This window comes from Octodon degus, unplaced genomic scaffold (genome assembly GCF_000260255.1).
Source record: "Octodon degus isolate 3935 unplaced genomic scaffold, OctDeg1.0 scaffold00127, whole genome shotgun sequence".
NCBI lineage: Eukaryota > Metazoa > Chordata > Mammalia > Rodentia > Octodontidae > Octodon > Octodon degus.
Genome location: NW_004524703.1, coordinates 4,046,486 through 4,067,558, shown reverse-complemented (window position 1 = coordinate 4,067,558; position 21,073 = coordinate 4,046,486). Strand labels below are relative to the sequence as shown.

General features: G+C 43.3%; 2 protein-coding genes across 3 annotated transcripts in view; one reads left to right on the top strand and one right to left on the bottom strand.

The window, feature by feature from the left end:
• Nucleotides 1–5,875, top strand: part of Tarbp1 (TAR (HIV-1) RNA binding protein 1) — a 62,529-nt gene extending 56,654 nt beyond the window's left edge. Inside the window, 5 exon segments of the mRNA XM_023700874.1 lie at nucleotides 73–244; nucleotides 4,083–4,274; nucleotides 4,457–4,581; nucleotides 5,067–5,203; nucleotides 5,518–5,875. Of these exon segments, the coding sequence (XP_023556642.1) occupies nucleotides 73–244; nucleotides 4,083–4,274; nucleotides 4,457–4,581; nucleotides 5,067–5,203; nucleotides 5,518–5,683 (792 nt within the window). The 3' untranslated portion in view covers nucleotides 5,684–5,875.
• Nucleotides 5,876–11,568: 5,693 nt separating this feature from the next.
• LOC101592605 (cytochrome c oxidase assembly factor 6 homolog) lies at nucleotides 11,569–14,887 on the bottom strand. Of its 2 annotated transcripts, none has more exons than XM_023700875.1 (3): nucleotides 14,575–14,887; nucleotides 14,149–14,308; nucleotides 11,569–11,926 (listed from the first exon to the last, which is right to left on the bottom strand). In XM_023700875.1, exons 2-3 carry the CDS (start codon nucleotides 14,290–14,292, stop codon nucleotides 11,831–11,833), a joined length of 240 nt encoding a protein of 79 aa, XP_023556643.1. In that variant the 5' UTR covers nucleotides 14,293–14,308; nucleotides 14,575–14,887; the 3' UTR covers nucleotides 11,569–11,830. The 2 variants fall into 2 exon arrangements, with proteins under 2 accessions (XP_023556643.1, XP_004640918.1); XM_004640861.2 differs by having other exon boundaries at nucleotides 14,519–14,609.
• Between the last annotated feature and the right edge of the window lie 6,186 nt (nucleotides 14,888–21,073).

Here is a 21,073-nt window from a genome sequence, read left to right as displayed (position 1 = left end):
CAATTAACATGTTACATACTTCTTCCTTTTTCTCCAAGGAAAAAAATACCAATTTTATGATTTTCTTTTCAGACCATATTTCACATCCTTCCACGGCTTTCAGGCATCGTTGAAGAGGAGTGGATCGCTGTTGGCAAATTTGCCAGCTTCACAGACATCCCTTGCAATCCAGGAACCCAGTGGTACTTCTCTCAGACTCGACTTAGGGAGCTCAATCCCGGGGACTGGTCTCAGCAGGATGTAGGTAAAGAGCAGCTCACTTTATTTCAACTTGCAGTGCTTACTGATTTCAGAACTAGAAACCGATAGGTAAAAGCTTACTTAGACAAACAGTTAATAACATTACTTTTCACTGATCTGGGTTCTGTGCAGCTCTCTACTCAGAAAACAGACCATAATAAATGTGGCGTAACCCTGGCCACAACTTATAAGTTGGAAGTTAGCTTTGCTATAAACAGGCAGACAGTTCACAGAGATAACCTCACTTATCACTGAGTATCTCCAGACACCCCTGCGATAAGTGAAAATCAGCAAAGGGCAACATTATATTTACTTTAAAATTTGTATATATTTTAAGGCTTTATAAACCCCACACTCTTATAAACCTTTTGCACACTTAAAAACACTTCTAATATTTTTAACCATTTACTAAATTTGTAAACCTACTTAAAACATATGTATACTATACAGTACTGCCAAATCCCGCGATATAGTGAAAAATCCATGATAAATAATTTAGGTTAATATCTTTTTAAAACCTACAAAACAGTGAAGCCATAAAAGCCGAACCATGAAATAGCAAGGGACTACTGTAACCTGTTCTATATAAACTAATAATTTCTTTTTCTTTTACAATGTATTATTAATATTACTTGCTGTTTTGTATATTTCTGTAAAAATACAAATTTTTAAAAGGGCCAAACTCTGAATCTTCCTTGCCAGACTTTCAGGAATGGGGCAGAGCTCTTTCTGGGTCTGCTTGGTTGCCATTTCTCCATGTCCTGTTCCTGCAGCCCCACTGTGGTGTCCTCCCTTGCTGATGAAGGAGTTGTCTTCCCTGGGCATACTCCATTACCCACTTTGTCCCTCTGTTGTTCTCTCCACCTCCTCTTTTACAGCAAGCTGCCCTAAAGACCCAGGGCCAGGTATTCGTGCTGTTTTCGAGGTCATTGCTAAGCTTGGTGGCCATGTGGTCACAGCCTCCATTCCTATCAGTTTCCCCCTCATCCGTCTCCTCTGGTTCTCCTAACCCACAGTCAACAATAAGACCACTTCAGAAGCTCAGCAGTGCCTCACAGGCCCCATCAGCCTCTGGGTGGATGCTGTTGCCTCTGCTGTTCTTGCGCCTCACTGAGCTCTTCTCACTCCCTTGAGTTCTCTCACTTGCCCTTCATAGGAATCTCTAAACTTCTGATGCTTGGAAAATTTGTTAAAAATACAGATTTCACACATGCAGATGTACACACACCCCTCAGTTTTAATCCAGTATTTCTGAGGGAGAATTCTAGAAATGAGATTTTTATCCAGCATGCTAGATGGTTCACTAATGCACATTATTGATTCAACAAAGATTGGTTGATTATCTCCTTTGTGCTGGGCATGAGACCAAGTCCCCACCCTCACAGCTTTCATTCTTACAGAGGTGGCAGCCATAAAGAAACCTAATACAGTATAATGTCAAGCAGTAAAAGTGCTATGAAAAATAGTAAAGCAGAGTAAGTAGAGGAGAAAGACCTTTGAAAGAAGCTGATGTCAAGCAGAGACACGGTGAATGTAGTACTAGGTAGGCAAAATCTGCAGAACTTTCCTGCAGAAAGACAAAGGCAAAAAGATAATGACAAAAGGCTCAACATGGCCAGGTAGAGATGGAAGAGCGGGAAGAGGGATGACAGATGCAGACAGACACAGGGAGGGAAAGCAAGGATTGTCTGGCTGGTGAACAGGCTAACCAGATGTTTGTGGTATTGTGGTGGTTTCAGTAGGGAGAAGTGAGCTACAGTTGGTTTCTATGCTGAGGCTTACACACGGGCTCCCCAGAAGGCTGTCATCAGTGTCGCCATCTGCCCTTCTATGGCTCTCCTAAGCACCATTACTGATTTCCATGCTTGGACCCCCACTGTGGTACACAGAATCTCTCTCACTCAGCCTCTTGCCTAAGCCAACTGGGCTTTTGCAGCTGGATGTTCTATAAGCTCTTTACACTCAACACAGCCAAACTGAATTTATGTCTCTGTGCAGACCTGCTTCCTGTCTCCTTTGTTGGTGGTGTCAGCTGACATCAAAATAGTCTACTCCTGTTTCTTTTCTGACTCATCTGCACAGTACCCAGTCTTGGTGACCCAGCTTCTCCTCCCATTATCTGCACTGGTTGTGGGGACGTACTTCAAGCTGGCGTTGTCTTTACCTGGACAAGTGCAGAAACCATCATGTCCTCTGCATTGGGTCAAAGAAGGATTTTTCTAAAACGACATCAGTCACCTATAATATTCAAATAATGGAATTTAACCAAGAAAGGGGATACAGATGAATGTCCATTTTGTATCTGTGTATTCAGAGTGGTTAGGATAGATATATAGTTACATTCTCTTAATGAATAGAGGGATTTGTTCTAATGGTGTTAGGATATCATGTCCGCATCTTGTACAGCAATTAACCACTAGAAAGAAGGTATGCAATGTGTTAATTATTGAAACTGTCCTACCAATTTGATTTGAAACTGTCTCATTGCTATTTATCAATAAAATTATGAGGAAAATAAAATAAATAAATAAATAAATAAATAAATAAAACAACATCAGTGCTGTTACCCCACTTCTGTGAAGGCTTTTTGGACCCTCTCTGTAGAATAGATCCTGTATCATTATATGCAGAGCCCTTCTGATGTGGGCCACACTGTTGACTCTCTTCTGTCACAGGCTGAGCGCTACTCCACAGGACTTGCAGCCTAAGTCTTTATCGCCACCTCGTGCCTGTGCCCACACTGTATCCTGTCTCTTCTGAGAACTGAGACCTCTCTCCCTTATACCCGTTGGGTCATATCATTGCTCCCCCCTCCATAGTTCTGTGTGACACACTGTCTCTCAGGGTGTTGCTGCTACCTGTGCATCCTGTGCCCAGTTAATAGGGATCCTTGATGCCTCACAGATTGGAGTAGGACAGAGTTAGGAGGACCTTGCACCTTCTGGAGGAACTGGAAGTAGGGTCTCAGTCCTGCATCAGAGGTCAGGCCTTGCAGACAGATGGCTTCATATAGGCTGTGGCTTATTGGTCTAGCCAAGAGATACTTTTTTTAAAAAAAATTTTAATTTTTTATGTATTTGGTAGTGGGTCTCACATCACAGCTTGGACTCCTAGTGATCCTCCTGCTTCAGGCCCCCCAGCACTGGGATTACAGGCATGCACCACCATGCCTGGTCTTGGTGGCTGGCTTGGCATGTGGTACCAGGGATCAAACACTAGTCCTTGCATTTACGTAGGTGGGTGCTTAGACTGCTGAGCTATCTCTGCAGCCCAAGAGATACTCTTTTATAGGATGTCCTTCATTCGAGAAAAGTTAACCCAAGTACCTATAACATAATTGAAGATAAAGGTTTCTCTTATATTATTTTAAGGAAAGATTTTCATAAAATTTCTAACCTTCTATACTATTGTTTTGTAGGATACACCATCATTTACCCCCAAGGAAAAAAAAAAATGGTAAAAAGCTAGGATACCCTTTGTTCTAAATTGCTCCCCAAGACTGGGTATGGTGGCACATGCCTGTGATCCCAGCACTTGGGAGGCTGAAAACAGGAGGATCACTACGAGTCCAATCTGTGTAGTGAGACCGTGTACTAAATACATAAATTGTGCATCTTCTGTTTTTGTGAATTCTCATCATATATTGGCTAGAACTGAAATTGACAACTAAATATTACTATTAAAAATGGTGGTTATGTTTGAATGCAAAGTTCTCCAGTTAATGTGTTATTAAATAAATCTCATTCAAAACTCGTAAAAATACATGCAGAAGTATAAATAAATATATGGAGAGAGAAGGCTCATTGTTTACATGTGGGATTACTTCACTTCTCCTTCCCAAGGTTCTAACATGGGTGAAGCAGACAGCCAGCCGGAGTGGGCTGATGTCCAGAAAAAGATTATCCCTTGGAGACATGAGGGCCCCGATGCAGACCTGGGGCTTGAGTTTCACGATCGTGCAGCCAGACTTGGAAAGTCAGTTAGTAGACTGATTGTGGTGGCCTCGCTCATCGATAAACCAACCAATTTAGGAGGTAAACTCGTTTTCCAAGAGCTTATAGCCTGGTGATGCTGGGTGTTTTCCAACAGTCCACTGCCCTTTTCTGCCTGCTTCCCCATTTAGCCCTCCTGGAGAGCTTACGAGGGACGTGTGGATGGTGAAATTACGCAGCACCACAGTGGGGACGGTTCTAGTAAATTCAGCTTCTCTGTGCAGGCCTGTGCCGGACCTGTGAGGTGTTTGGGGCCGCAGCTCTCGTCCTGGGCAGTCTGCAGTGTGTTGGTGACAAGCAGTTTCAGCACCTCAGCGTCTCCGCAGAACAGTGGCTTCCTCTGGTGGAAGTGGGTAGAAAGTAATCTTATTAAAGCTTTATTTGCTTTAGACATTCATATATTAGGCCTTTTGAAGTGATTTACAAAAATCCAGCCTCTAATAGTTTAAAAATAATACTTAGGAAAAAAAAAATAATAAAACCAAAATTCAGCCCTGTTTTTTTTTTTTCCGGAACCGGGGATTGAACTCAGGTCCTTGCGCTTGCCAGGGAAGCGCTTATTCCACTGAGCCATCTTCCCGGCCCCCTGTTCTTTTATTTTTTAAAATGTCAATATTATAGTAGTCTCTTAATAAAGTTATCCTTTGATAGCTCACTACTGATTTAGGGATAATTTTTATAAATGTGTATGAAGTTGAGGAATTCTTTTTGGTAGCATATGTTTAGCTTTAATAATTTAGCTTTAATAAGTGTTTTTTGTTAACTATCATTTTACTCCAAGCAGGGCTACAACTGAATGATTTATTATTCTGTTCTTTGTAAATTAATATTCAGGTTAAACGGGCTCAGCTAATTGATTACCTGCAGCTGAAGAAAGCAGAAGGCTACACCATCATTGGAGTGGAGCAAACAGCCAGAAGTTCTGACCTGGCCCGGTACTGTTTTCCTGAGAAGTCACTCCTCCTGCTGGGGTGAGGAGAGCGCCTGACCCAGTGTCCTCTGAGCCCCACTGAGTTAGCTGTTTTGTGGTTTGCCCACACCCCTGACATCATACTCATGGCTTTCCTTTAGCTGGTAACATTTGTGGAAACCTGTTTCCCCAGTTTTCCTCTTATTTCACCTATGTGAGGTAGATCAGATGAACACAGAATGACCCTTAAGTCCGTCAAAGATTTATGTCCTGGAACTATACATACTGCTTATGTTAATTTCTTTTAGTAACATTCAGAATATCTAAGAACAAATTTATCACAGGAAACTAACGTCTGCCCCTCATCTTCTCTAGCAATGAGCGTGAAGGAATCCCAGCAAACCTGATGCAGCATTTGGACGTGTGCGTGGAGATCCCGCAGCAGGGCGTCATCCGCTCGCTGAACGTGCATGTGAGTGGAGCTCTGCTCATCTGGGAGTACACCAGGCAGCAGCTGCTCAAGTGTGGAGACCCATCCTGACGCTCCGCCTTACCTGAGAGAAGTCATGGTGCTACTGAGACTGCTTTTTACAACTCTGGACTAATGAAATAGATGTGAAATTTACTGGGCTATTCCAATTGCTTCCTTGCATCTTTCTTATATATATAAATATATTTGGTACAGGGGTCTCGCTACATAGCTCGGACTCAGCGATCCTGTTTCCAGCCTCCCCAGTGTTGGGATTACAGGCATGTGCAACCATGCCCAGTCTCGGTGGCCCAGGGGCAGGGCCAGGGCAGGACGTGGTGCCAGGGATTGAACCCAGGTCCCTGCGATTGCCTAAGCAGGCGCTTAGTGCACTGAGCTATCTGCTGGCCCCTTCCTTGCATCTTAATGCCAAAACTTTCTCATGTGCCTTAAGCAGATCACTATATATGTAATAAAGTTATGGCTATATTGTATTGCTTCTTTAATGTTTCATGCAGTTTTTGAGATGTCATGTTTTATTTTTTTGTCGTGTGTTTTAAAAATATACTTTTCCTCCTAGAAACACAAATATCATCAGGAATATGGACTGCTGCAAGAAGGCAGAACTGAAGCAGCTCTGAGCTCGGACACCTGCACCCTTCAGTCCTGAGCAAGCAGGGCTGGGGGCGGTGCTGAGTGGAGAGCAGCCCTCTTCCTGCTGTGTACTCTGGAAGCAGCTTGGCAAGATGCCCAGCTAGCTTCCTGGCAAAGCTCAAGCTCTGCGCCTACACTTTATTTTTAAAGCCAAAGTAGGCCATCGTGTTTTTTTTTTTTTAAAAATTTACTTTAAAAGAGAATAGAGGGGCTGGTGAGATGGCTCAGTGGTCTAAAGCACCTACTTAGAACAAGCTTAGCAAAGCACAGGGACCGCGGTTCAATCCCCCAGCACCACATGCCAGCCAGCCCCGCCCCCTGGTGGGCTAAGCTGGCCACACACACACACAAAAATAAAAATTAAAAAAAAAAAAAAAAGAGAATAGAAAACTCGTAAGACATTAGAAGTGATACACAATGAAAAAAATAAGATAGGTATTCAACAGTGGTCATTATCTTGCACATGCTGTCTTCCACGTACCTGCTCAGATTATAGATGTAAGCATATAAAACTGGTCAAAGTAAAAATTTTAAGCATTAACTGCTACCTTCAAAAAGCTGATAGCAATTAGTAGTACAATCATCTTAGCTATCCTGTCAATATATACGTACATGATTTTTTCCTTTTCTTTCCAATCTTCCTGTTTCCCTCATTACTTTTTTATTCCTTATGATGTTTCTTTTCCTTTCACTGTGTCTGTTGTACCTTTTAGATTTTGCTTACTCTTTCAAGTACACCCTCTATGGAAGTCAGTGTGGAGACTCCTAGTCCCACTCAACCCAGCTGTTCCCCTCCTGGGTATTTTTTCCAGAACTGAGAACATATCACAGTGATATATGTGTTCCCATGTTTATAGCAGTGCAGTTTGTCATAGCTAAATCTTGGAAACAACCCAAATGCCGGTCAGCTGAGGAATGGACAAAAAATAGGTGGTATTTTTATACAATGGAGTGTTAGCTATAAAGAAAGATAAACTTGAGGCTTTTCATAGGTAAATGGATGCAACTAGAGGCTATACACATAAATGAAATCAGGCCATATTTTTATAAAATTTCTTGTAGACACTTAAAGATCAGATAATGGCCACAAGTAATCTCTATTTTAATAACTATAACCCTGGACCCAAAGGAGTTGACTGTATATTACTGACACTGAGAAACCCACACAAGTGTTGATTTTCTCACTTCTAATAGTAGTCATTTATTACCATCCAGCAATGAACTTATGTCAGAGTCCCTTTTAGTATTATTTAAATTACAAAGCCCATTACCTATGGTTTTTTGCGGAACTGGGGATTGAACTCATGCCCAGGCAAGCGCTTATTCTACTGAGCTATCTCCCTGGCCCCCAGGTTTTTGCGTTTTTTTTCCTTCTGTATATTTACATTGAAATAATTCGCAGAGGTATATAAAACCCGGGCACAAAATTTCTATATACTTTGATAGGATGCCTCCAAAATGATCTTACATAGATAGAGCCTATCTATCAAAAATAGGAAATCATGGGGCTGGAGAGATGGCTCAGTAGAGTAAGCACTTGCCTGGCAAGCACAAAGGCCTGAGTTCAATCTCCAGTTCTGGGAAAAAAAAAAAAAAAAAAAATTAGTAAATAAGGGCTGCTAATAGTGCACACCACCAAACTTTGGACTTTATTTCCCATTTTCCCACTCCATGAGCTGATTCAGGAGTAGCGGTCACCGAGGCCACTGTCCTCTTAGCCTCCTCTGATGTCTGACAGTCTGTCTTTGTCTTTGATGATCCAGACACTACTTTGTAATTGGTATGTGCCCAGAAATGACAGGTGAAGGGGTTTGGCACATCGTGTTGGGGGTACTCCATCATTTGGTGAAGGCAATGTCTGCCACGTTCTCCATACACTGCTATCTCTTGTCACTGTTAAAAATGAGTCTCTGAGCACAGCCTATCCCCTCGTAGGAAAGTAAGTTCCCTCTTGGAGGGAGAGACATCAGTCTAGGGATACCTGCCAAGACTATCCTAGTAACTAGTATTTTAGAGGGACATGAGACTGCAGTCTTACATTTTGCCCACTGACTGTGGCATTCACTGAGGGATTCTGCCTATAGCATTATGACTGTGGTATTTGTTCTAATAGTGACATTTCATTTCTTCTACCTTTATTGGAATTCCTCTATAGACTTTCTCTGTTATCTTTTTTAATCAGCATGGATAGCTGGCACTGTCAATAAATATATGCTGTAACTTTTTAATAACATTTTCTTTTTGGCATACAATGCCATAGGTTTTTTAGACATTTCTCCAAAGAGGCTTGACTTCATCATTGAAGAATTATTGGAGAATAGTTCAAAACCAAGATCTATGAACACAGCTGTTACAGGCTGAGGAAGGAAGATCAAAGTTTGAGTCCAGCCTCAGCAACTTAGTAAAACTGGGTCTCAAAATTAAAACAAGGGCTGGGGATGTAATTCATCGCAAAGATCCTGGGTTCAGGCCCCAGTGCTACAAAAATAAGAGGTAGATGTTCTTGCTGCTCCTCCCTGAACAGTGTCTACAAGCCATGAGGAGTTTGGGTGGGTGCCCCCCATCTGCCACCGCTGGACTGTCCAGATGACCCTGTATTACCAGAGTGGAGACAGGTGAACATGACAGGAGTTCTTAGTAATACCAGACACCAATCACAGCACTGGAATTCAAACGTCCTCCTTTTGCTTATTTTTAAGTTTATTCTGAAAACCTTGTTCTGCTTGTATTTACTTACATGTTCTCCTTTATTATATAAACAGCTTCAGAACTGCTAAGCTTGTGAGATTTGGCACCTTGTGTAGTTCCTTTTGCCTTTAGCCAGAGTCCAGTCAAAACACTTTGTTATTTAGGCCAGTCCCTCACTTGCCCACTTTCAGTGAGGTTATGTCACATATTTACAATATGGGTAGACATATTCTTCACAATCTGTACTATACCAGAAGTTCTACCACCCCGGCGGATTTTATTTTAATGTGCAAAATCACTCTTTATAGCATAGTGTGGGTTTTATCACACACATACGCAGGCACCCACTACCACTGCCATGAAGAATGATTTTATCGCCCTAAAAGTTCCTTTGTCTCTCCTTCATGACCACTGTCTCCCCAGTCCCTGGCAAACAATGACTTTTTGTGTCCTATACTCTTTTTCAAGGCCTAGCAACCAAAGCATTTATGTAGCCTACCGGGTCTAGCTTATTTCACACCGCAAAATACCTTGCAGGGTTATGCGATACTGCAAGAATCCGAGTTCCTTTCTACTTTAGACCAGCATGCAAACACATTAGCCTTCTGCCTATTCATCTCTCTGCTGAGAGTGCCTGGTGGTTTCTAGTTTGTGGTGATTATGCATAAGGTTGCTATGGATAAATATTCATGTACAGTCTTCAATTCATTTGGTGAAATAGCTAGAAGTGGAACTGCCGGGCTGTAAGTCAGCATATATTTAACTCTGAACACTGCTCTCCCAGGGGCTTTTCTAGCTTGTATTCCTATCACAGTAAGAATGATTGTTGATGGGGTTGGGGAGATAGCTCAGTGGTCTAAGTGCCTGCCTGGCAAATTCAAGGACCTGGGTTTGATCCCCAGTACTGCATGCCATGCCAGTCCCAGAACCCCTGGCTCACCATGCCAGCCCAAAACTGGGTGTGGTGGCACACACCTGTAATCCTAGTGCTGGGGAGGGCTAAGACAGGAGGATCATTCTAAGTCCAAGCTGCACAGTGAGACCCTACACCAAATAAAGATTAAAACAAAAAGAATTTATAGATTGTGCATCCTTGTCAGCATTTAGTAATATCAGCGTTTTAAGTGACGCCAATTCAAGAAATGTATAGTAATATCAGCATGAAGCTGTATTAATTTCCATTATTCTTATATTTAGTAATAGACTATATATTTCCCATTGTACGTCTTCTTTCAATAAGTACCTACTGCATAATATTCTCATTTTTATGTTTTATTTTATTTAGGACAGGATCTACAGGGTTTCAATACACAGACTGGACTTGTAGTGATCCCCATTTTCAGCCCCCCAAGTGATGGAATTAAAGGCACATGCCACCAACCCCAATCTCATTTGCCATCTCAGCATACCCCAGGTGTGGGGCCAGCAGAGCAGGTCAGGGATCGAACCCCTGGCCCCTGCATCTGCCTAAGCAGGTGCTTTAGTCCACTGAGCTATCAGGCTGGCCCTATATTCTCATTTTTAAAATTGGGTTATTTTTTCTTGTTAAAATAGCTGGGCATGCTGGTGCACACCTATAATCCCAACACTATGGAAGACTGCACCAGGATTACAAGTTTGAACCCAGCCTAGGAAATTTAAGTGCCTTAGTTAAGATTTTGCATCTAAATCAAATTTTAAAGAAGAGCTGGGGATGTAGCTCAGTGTGAAAGCCCCAGGCTGAATCCCTAATACTACGAAAAAGTCTTGAGTTCTTTATGCTAGATATAAGTTCTTGATGAAACATGTGATTCATGGCTGGAGACAGCTCAGCAGTCTAAGCGCCTGCCTTGGACCAAGTGCTAGGGCCTGGGGTTTGATCTGCAGTACTCCATGCCCCACTGGCCCCACCCCAGGCACGCCCAAGCCAGCCACTGAGACCAGGACTGAGACCCAGGTGTGGTGGCACACAGCTGTAATCCCAGTTCTGGGGAGGCTGAAACAGGAAGATCTACAGGTCTAAGTTGCATAGCAAGACCCTGTACCAAATACATAAATTGAAAAAGAAATGTGATTCATATGTATTTTTTCTTTGGATTTTTTTTAAAGTTAATGATAACATTTGTGAATAGTGCCAATTTTATTTTTTCCTTCCTAATCTATATGCTTTTTTTCCCCCCTTGGTATACTAGCTGGAATACAGTCATTTTTCTTGCTCTTCAGTATGCCTATAAGCTGTGTTAATAGTTTTCTATTATTTTACCTGAGTATTTCAAGCTTTATTTTCTTCCAATCTCATTTTGTAGTTTATGTGAAAATGCCACTCCCTTTCTGCAGATTAAAGTGCCTGCTGGGGGGGAGGGGTTGCTGAGACAGCAACTGAGACTGGGCATGGTAGTGTGTGCTTGTAATCCCAGTTCTTGGGAGGCTGAAAACATGAGGATCACTACAAATCGGGTGGGATCTGTGTAGTGAGACCCTGTAGACCCAGTACTACATACATTAAAAAAAAAAAAAAAAAAAAAGCCACTCCCTGGAACACAGTACTTGCCCCTTTCAGCTTTTATCTACACTGTTATCTCCTGTAAATAATACTTGCCTTTGACTCAGTTTCTGCTGCCAAAAAGAAAAAAATGTGCTTTTATAGCAGGATTTTACTTTTTCTTAAAACAGTTTTCTTACTAAATTAAAACTGCACATACTCAGCGCCATTTTATTTCTGTTCTTCACAGTCTGAAGGGTGTGGTCCCCTGGTACTGGTCCTTTTCCTCACCAGCTACAGTACACAGGGAGCAAGCATCAGCGCGCACCATGCTTCAGCACTGTCCAGGACCAACACAGCCCTTCTGAATGGCCAGAAAGAAGAGTGTCAACTTTTGTGAAAAGTTCAAGAACAGCCTAGGCATTTGCAGGTGATTTGGAAGGCTGGAACTGTCCTGCTTCAAATTTTTCCTTGAATTTTAAGTAGTCTCTTCTTTTATCAAAATATTTTATCTGTTAAGAAAAAAAAGTTCAACATCAGGACATGTGTTGCAGCTTACATGAGCAAAAGCGCAGATTTAAATATAACAAATTATTGGGCTGGCTAAGTGCCTGCTTAGGCAGACACAGGGACTGGGGTTCAACCCTGGGTGTGCCATGCTGCACCACCACCACCACCACCCCCCCACCCCCACCCCCGTGCGCTGACGAGACAGTGATTGAGACTAGGCGTGGTGGCACATGCTTAAAATCTCAGCGCTTGGGAGACTGAGAACAGGAGAATCACTACAAGTCCGATCTGTGTAGTGAGACCCTGTAGACGCTGTATTAAATACTAAATAAGTAAATTACCAATACACAGTGTATAGAAAAAAAAGTGATTTATATTCTGGAACCATTCTGCACCAGTGATCTAGTAAGGGACCCTCTGAGAAGCACGCAGTCTTGCGAGGCCTGGCCCCTTCTGGGTGACAGATCCTGCTGAGTACTAGAATGGCCTAGGACCCTCCCAGGAAATGACTGTGTGCACGTCAGAGCCTCCTGTTAAGCTGAGTCTACACAGTGCTCTTACACATCTCAATCTTCAGATTTATCTGCCATCACATTTTTTACGTCTCACCCAGAACACCTGAGATATATACTTCACAAGTACGCTATGAGTAGGTAAACTGATGGTAAAACACCAGGTTGTTTGGCATTGGAGGCAGGGTGAGCGAGGGTAGAGGCGGGGTCTGGCTTTGTAGTTCAAACTTCAACTCACTATGTAGCTTAGGCCTCAAAACTTGTGGCAATCCTCCCGCCTCTGCCTCCCAAGTGCTGGGATTATAGGAGTGCACCATCATCCCCAGCACCTTCAGTATCTAAAAAACTTCATTTTATTCATATCCATATGGAATTTAAAGAATCTTAAAGTAACCTAACTTGATATAGTAAAATCTAGAAGTAGAAAATGCATACTGCGTCAGCAATGATACTACTGCAGCATCTGTATCTGTCCTGCTCTGCATTCCAGGAAAAGGCAAAATACCCCACATTTGTATTGGTGGATTGAAATCAACAGTTCTTTTTAAAAAGCCTTTCTTGGAGGTTAATATCCCAGTAGGGCTTATAGGTAAAAGTTAACATGGACTGAGAATGTGGAGATCTGCCTTACCCTACAAACAGGTGGATAACACACCAAAGAGCAGGTGAGGGGCTGGGGAGATAGCTCAGTGGTCTAAGCACTTGCCTGGCAAGCAGAAGGTGCTTAGTTCAATCCCAGGTGCCCCATGCTAAACCTGGGTGCACGCGCCAGCCCTGAAACTGTGTAATGAAACCCCGTATCCAAAAAAAAAAAAAAAAAAATCAAAAAAAAAAAAAAAAAAAAGCGAGTGAAAAGTCAGTGCTTCTCCAAGGGATGCAATGCAACAACCACAGTCCAGGGGAACTCCTCCATGGTGTGGGAACTGCTTTCTTATTCAGAGAGAATAACCCTATTCTCTAAAATAACAGTCAATCCAAAGTTTGCTCTTTCAAGTTCATCAGCAAGGTCCTCCTTTGCCTCGGGGATCTAGGGCACCTTCACAGAGAGGCAGACTTGATAGTTAATGCAGCTGCAGGACCTGAAATGCGGATTTTTGAATGTGACCTTTGGTCTTTAATGTCATCAGACAGAATATCCTGGGTCCATTTCTCAGTCCAGAGCTGTTGAGGATCTATTTATGCACAGCTCTGCTTTGCTCTGAGATGGTTAAAACACTGCTCCAATTTGGGTGGCTGAGGCAGGATGATTGCAAATTTGAGCCCAGCCTGGACAACTCAGTGAGTCAAAAGTAAGTAACAGGGAGAGGCAAGGCTTCAGCTAGGCCAGCAGGAGCCCAGTACTGCCACTGAAGGGGCCGGGCTGATGGACTAGGTGAATTCAATCATGGACCAAGAAAGACGAGGTCTGCAGGCGACAACAGCTATGGCCTGGAAAGGTGCTGCCGCCGGCTCAGGCCGCAGAAGTCAATGGAGCACTGTACTGCATCCTCTCTTCTTTGTTGAAATGCCCTAAAACGTTAGAGGCCACTGTTAACTTTCTGGAACAACACTCAGTCAGAACTCCGGCTTCGGTCTCCACAGGTCTCTCCTCCCCGTAGGCGGCCACTAGGTTCCTCGACCCCTTGGACGACCTTGCTCCCCAGCCTGGATTAGGGTGAGCGCGACGCATTTTCCCGTGCAGCCACACGCAGGGCCCGCCCGGCGGGACTTACCCACTGCTGGGGGCAGCTGGACTCGAAGGACTTCCTCAGCTGCTGGCAGCGCGAGGCGTCCTCGGCGTTCTCTTCCAGACACTGCCAGTAGTCGTCGCGGGCTCCCCAGCACACCTGCCTCTCCTTCATGGAGGGGGCTGCCATCCCCGCTGGGAGCCAACTGTGGGACAAACCGACATCTGACCTTAAAACTGACCCTGCCAAGTGAGCAAAAGGCAAGGCAAGGGCTGTCACCGCCTCCTTTCCTAAGCCACGCTACGGGGTCGCGGGGAGGTGCTCCGGCTCCCTGCAGCGGCCCGGCCACAGCCCTCCTCGCCCGTTCCCTCCCGACCAGCCCCACGCGCGCCTCCCCGAGGGTCCTGCGGCGCACCAAATCGCGCGCGGGAGAGCGGGAGGCCCGGGGCCCGGCGCTGCAAGGCTCCTCACCGGCTCGGGTCACAGACGACGGCAGGTGGTTGCTGCGGAGAGCGGGCCCGCAGCTCTCGGATTAGTCCTTCCGGGTTATCGGTGGCCGCGGGGGCGGGACTTCCGGTCGGGCGCTGTACCTGCGCACAGGACTTCCGGTGTATGGGGCCACCTGCTGCGCGGGGTCTGGCAGTGAAGTGCGAAGGCGGACTGTGGCTCCAGCGCTGCGGGTTTTTGACCACCGGTTTCTTCCAGGAGCAGCGCCTCGCGATTGTGACGGGCCGCAGGCCTGTAGTCCTGGCACTTGAGAGACAGGCAGGAGGTCTGCCACGAATTGGAGACCAGCCTGTGTAGGTAGTTCAAGGCCAGCCTGAACTCCCTAAGGAGACCTTGTCCCAGAAAACAAAACCACAAAAGAGCGCTCGGTGCCGACTGCGGACCGCGTCGGGGGAGGAAGGAGAGCTCGGCTGAGGCTTGCAGAGCCACGGCGGCACCCCCGCTGCCGCGGGTAGAGAAGCAGGATGACCCGGCACCCGAAAGGCGGGGCGCCCGGGACGAGCGCGAGGGAGTTGGGGCTTCGGGAGAAATAAACGTTGCCCATGCCATAGTCTCAGCGATGACTTTTTCTCCCTGGACATTAAGGTATCTTAAGCCATGAAAAATAAACTACTTCAGATTTTTAATCGACACTGTGTATGTTTGCAGTACATAAAGTATATATTCATCCTAGGGGATTGGCACATCGTGTAACTCTTAATCGTTTTCGATCCCCTTTCCCATCCTCCAAAACGTCTGCCTTTCTTTGACTCTATCTATAGTTGGGTTTCTCATGTGACAGAAACCATGCAGTATTTAACTCTCGGTATCTGACTTAGTTCGCTTAGTGTGATGGTCTCAAGTTCCATCCATTTTCTTACTTCTGCTCCATCAGCTGGCCTTGTCGAAGTTCTTTGCGCGAACATCTTAACTCCACAGTTTACTGCTCTGCACTCGGTGCTGATGCTTGCTTGATCCTGTATATGCGACGTGGCTGGGTTTTCGTGGTGGTGGCGTGAAGCTCAGCTTCACCAGACGTTTTCTACAGTAGGAGATGAAGTTCCCAACAGTTAATGGACTGTGATAGTGGAAGGCTCTAGCTTTACTAGAGCCAGCACTATTACACTGTTTGTCAAGGCCAGTTTTTATAAAGATAGGTGTCACTTAAGTATAACTGATGAAATATAGAAGGAATGGAAGAAATCTCAAATGACTTCTGCGTTGAAAAATGAAGTGCATTTTAAGTTTAAAATGAGTAAGTAATGATACAGTATATAGTCATGGGCCATGTACCTTGTATGGTGGTGGTGTTTCCATGTCACTGTCTTGGTGTTGAAGTGTGCCCTATGGTGGCGAGAGTTCCCATAATGATCAACTCAACTAATGAAGCATTTCTCAGAATGTATCCCCGTGGCTAAGCAAGAGTGACGCACAAACATTATGTATTTATGTGAAACAAAAAGTTAAACTTGATAGAATTAAGAGGAAAAATAAATGGTCATATGGGATGATTTTAACAGGTCTTTCTCAGCAAGAGAAAAATTTTAGATACAGAAAATTTAAGTGACGATTTACAAACTTGACGATGTCAATATTGAGAAAAACACAACCAGGATCATAATATCTGTTGTTTAAAGAATGGAACCATGGCATGCTTGAATGTCACATTGCCAAACTGAGTACATACTTAGTTTTAAAGCAGTTATTAACAGATTTTGAAGATTGAAAAGTGCAATTATGGTAGAAATCAGTAAGCTGTAAGAACAAGTACATGTAAGTCATAGACAGATGTCAGTGTTAATGAGGAAATATTTTGAACTGAACAATTAAGTATCTGTGGAATGAAGCAATAGAATACTCAGAGGGACATTTCGAGTCACAAGTAAATATATTAGAAACGAGTCTGAAATGTCTTAGGCCAAACAGTCATCTTTAAGAAGTTAGGAAAAGAAGAGCAAAATGAGAAAGTACATACACAGAAATAATCTGAAGGGCAGAAGTCAATGGAATGGGAAAAGCAGTGCTACATGGAGCCAGTTTGGTGCCAGCTGGGGACAGTAATGCACCGACCCAGTGCAGAGTATGACTAATAGTGCTAAACTTAAACAATTTGAATCAGGCCAGGTATGGTGGTGGATGCCTCTAATCCCAGCACTCAGGAGGCTGAGGCAAGAGGATCCCTACAAGTTCAAGGCCAACTGGGCTAGTAGCTGAAGGCCAGTGTGAACTACAAAGCATCAGCAATTTGTCTTCTGTAGACAAATTCCAGGTGCCTCACTCCCTCCACTAGCTTCCTCCAAGTTTGGACAGTGCCACTGTTGCTGCAGAAGGCTGATATAACTTTAAGTACAAAAGCACCAAACTGAAACACCAAACTCTTTGAAACCCATTTGGTGAAAAATAGGCCTTGAAGTGATACAAGACTTTGTATAATTATTATGTATGTATCAGGTAACTATGTATGTTTTGTTGTAGAAATGTTCATGTATTTGAGCACTGTTTCAATTTGTGTGGAGAGTGTTATATAGTACATAGGGTGTGTTCCACAGTACCATACTGATATTTTAAAAATCTATGTTCCAAATACTTCTTCCTCCAAGATGATTTCAGATAAATTATGTGAACCTAAATGAGAAAATATTTTTGTGATTTTGGGGATAAAAAATAAATTTTTAGGGGCTGGCAAGATTGTTCAGTGGGCTAAAGCACCTGCTTAGGCAAGTGCAGGGACCATGATTTGATTCCTGGCACCACGTGCTGTGCTAGCCCTGCGCCCAGTGCAGGCTGAGCTGGCAATAAATAAATAAATGAATAAATAAATAAAATGCACAATAACTATTAAAAATAATAAGTTTTCAGCCCTACAAGACTGATAAATTACAACTACCTAAAAATGAATGACTTTTATTTATCAAAACACTGGAAAAGACAAATCACAATGTGGGAAAAGTTTGCAGAATGCTTAATGAAAATACCTATAGGGGCCGGGGAGATGGCTCAGTAGAATAAGCGCTTCCCTGGCGAGCGCAAGGGCCTGAGTTCAATCCCCGGTTCCGCCAAAAAAAAAAAAAGAAAAATACCTATAATGTATTAAAAAAAATCCAATAAATAAAAAATCTAATTTTATTTATTTTTATTTTTGTATTTTTTAATGAGGGTCTGCAGGGTCTACAGGGTCTCACTACATAGATCAGACTTGTAGTGATCCGCCTGTGTTCAGCCTCCCAAAGAGTTGGGATTACAGATGTGTGCCATCACACCCAGTCTCAGTTGCCATCTCAGCGCCCCAGGGCTGACATGGCACATCAGGGATCAAACCCTGGCTGTTGCATCTGCCTAAGCAGGTGCTTTAATAAGCTGAGCTATTTGGCTGGCCCTAGAAAATCTAATTTTAGAAAGGTACAAAAAGCCTAACTAGTACAACAGCACTGAGGAATTGCAAATGACCACTATGTGGAAATACCAGCATCCTCAGTAAGCACTGAAAGGAAAATGAAAATCACAAGGCAATGCTGTTAAGACACCTGCCAGATCCAAGAGTCATTCTTAAGAGCTGATAGTAACAAGTTTTAACAGGTGAAGCAAGGAAAATCATATATTACAGGTATCTATAACATACAATCACTTTGAGGAATTTTATCTAGTGAAATTGGAGTATTTACAACTTAAACGCCAATGAATCTCTTGCACATGTATAATAACTAAATATAGCATACAATTGTAATAACTAAATATACCATACAATTCAAACTTACATTAATCCAGTAGACAAAATTTTATTATAATTATCCTTTGAAATATGCCGTAACAATGAAAAGGAAAAAACTAGCATTATTTACAGTTATATGATTAGTCACAATATGGGGTGAAAGAAGCCAACCAAAGAATAGATACAGTATGTTCCATCTGTATAAAATTAAAAAATGGCAAAATTTAGCCATATTTAGGATACATATGTAAGTAGTAAAACTATGAGGCAAAGCAAAGAAATGATTAACATAGTTGTTTCCTTTTGGGCAAGTAGAAGGAGGTGGCCAGGGAGGGGTGCATGGGGGTCTTCTGGGTCTGGAGAGGATTCTGTTTTGGGATCTGGATGTTTGCTTTATGATTATTTTTTAAATCACATGTTTCACTGATTAGTTTGTATATCTGTTTTTAAATGAATAGAATAAACAGCTGAGAAAGGTCACATTTAGTAGAAATGATTCACAGAAAGGTAAACATAATGGTCATAGAGAATGTTTAAAGTGTGAATACGAAGTCTTTAATGAATTGAGCATTCTTATGTGTTCTGCAAGGTCAAATGGCAGTAGGTCAATAATCTGTAAATGCCATGCACCTAAGCAATTCCTACTATTCTGTAGTAGACCAGAGGCACAGAGAAGAGCTTCAGTGAATTGAAATAATGTATTCCACTTTACCCCCAAAGAGCTTTGGGTTGCCAATTGGGAAACACTGGTTTGAACAACAGAGCAAAAACTGCAAGATAGGAACTTTGGTATGTTGATTTTTAAAAAAAATGGCGACAGTAACCATAATAAATGTCATATACCTTATAAAATGTTGAAAGACTAAGGGCCAGTCAAAGAATAAGGCTACCATAAGGTGATTTGAGATCTGCCTTTTATACATAATTATAGTGTCATCTCCCAGCCTGTGCTTGAAGTGGGGAGGGGAAGAAAGTGGGGGGGGGGGGGGGTTGGGCAGGAAGAGATGGAAGGTTGAGCTCCTTACTGCCACCCAGAGGAGACTGCGTTCTCCAGTCTGAGCCTAGTGGATCCCTGACCCAGGGAAGATGGGGCCAGACAGACCTAGAAACACTGAAGAGGAGTGTGCTGTTTTTCTGTTGCTACCCACAGACTTTTATTTATAATCTCTACTGTTTTACAAAGCAGTTAACACAGACACCCACTCTGGGACACAAACAGGAGAAATATTCCTTTACCCTTAGAGTTGCTTTGGAGCTCTTTCTGAGTTTCCTTTAGACTTACAGCCAAGTTTTGTCTCGTTAACTAGAGGTGTATCCCACCCAAGAGGATGCTCACACTGCCCCAGTCCCTGCGCCTTTCTTCTCCAAGGCAGCTTTTTCTCCTGAGGTACTGGTCTTAGTCAAGTCCTTCGCTGGCCATCTGCAGCCCTGCCAGCCATCTTTCACACATGTCTCTCGCGTAGCCACTGCACTTCACAGGCATGGGGCACCTATGCAATGCCAGCCATGGTGCTGGGCCTTGGAGATAAAGACTGACACAGACCTGTGGCAGCCCCACAGAGGCTTATTTAGTGGAGGGTGCAGGCCATGTTGCCTTCTAACAAGCTGTCTTGGGAACTGTAACAAAGGTGTAAGCATTGTTGTTCTGGGGATAGAGAACTCAAGGCCTTGGGAATGGTAGCAAACACTCTACCACTCAGCCACACCCTCAGCTCTTGGGAACTATAACAAAGAGCTGTAACATGTAGCAAATATAAATGCAGTGTGTCTTCCCAGAGAGATCAAGGCAGACAAACATTACCACAACAGAGTAAGAATATAGGTACTAGAGCCTGTCTGGGCTTGATCCTGCCTCCCAGGATGTCAGGCTGGGTGACATTGGGCAGGTTACTGGAACATTTATATTACATTAGATTTCTTAACTGAAAGTGTAGGTAGAAACATCAACCTTAGGTTTCTTGTTAAGGTTAAATAACACAGAATAATATTATATTTCATTGAATCTATAGGATTTTTATCATAAATATATTTACCTGTTATGGGCTGGCCTTGTGCTCACTTTCTGTAGCCCCCAGGCTGATCTTAAACTCAGAGATACTTCTGTCTCAACGTCCCAGAGTGTTGGGATTATAGGTGTGTGCCACCACGCCTGGTTCCTTGTAAATGGATTGAACATATGTAGTCATATATAGGTGTTATGGTTTGTGTCTAGTTATCCCCCCAAAGCCTCATGCAGTCATGGAGCTGGACTTTGAGAGTTTGAAATTAACTCATGATCCCCTGGAATTATGGGTTTTAGTACTGCTGGATTATGGGTGTAAGTACTACACCCAGCCTGGGGCAGGTAGCCTGAATGCAACTTAAGGGAGACAGACGCGCTCTCTGCTGCCATTGTTGCTGCTACCCCTCCCTTTGCTCTCTTGCTCTTTGGCACCACCATGAAAGGTTGCTCTCTGCCATGTGCCGTTCTGCCTCAGAGCCAGCTGAATATGGACTAAAACCTCCACTGACTGTGAGCTAAATAAACCTCTCCTTCCTTCATTTTGGGAGTCAGGTATTTGTCCCAGCAATGAGGGAAGAGTAACTGAGACAATAGGCATAGTCTTTTTTTTTTTTTTATCATTATCACATGTATACATGCATAAGGAAGAAGGTAAGAGCAGAAACTGGTTATGGTATTCCTAAAATTTCATTGCATTTAGGGTGTTAGTTCTCTGACTCACTTTGATTCTGTTACTAATGTAACTCTGGGCAATGTTAGTCTTTTTTTTTTTT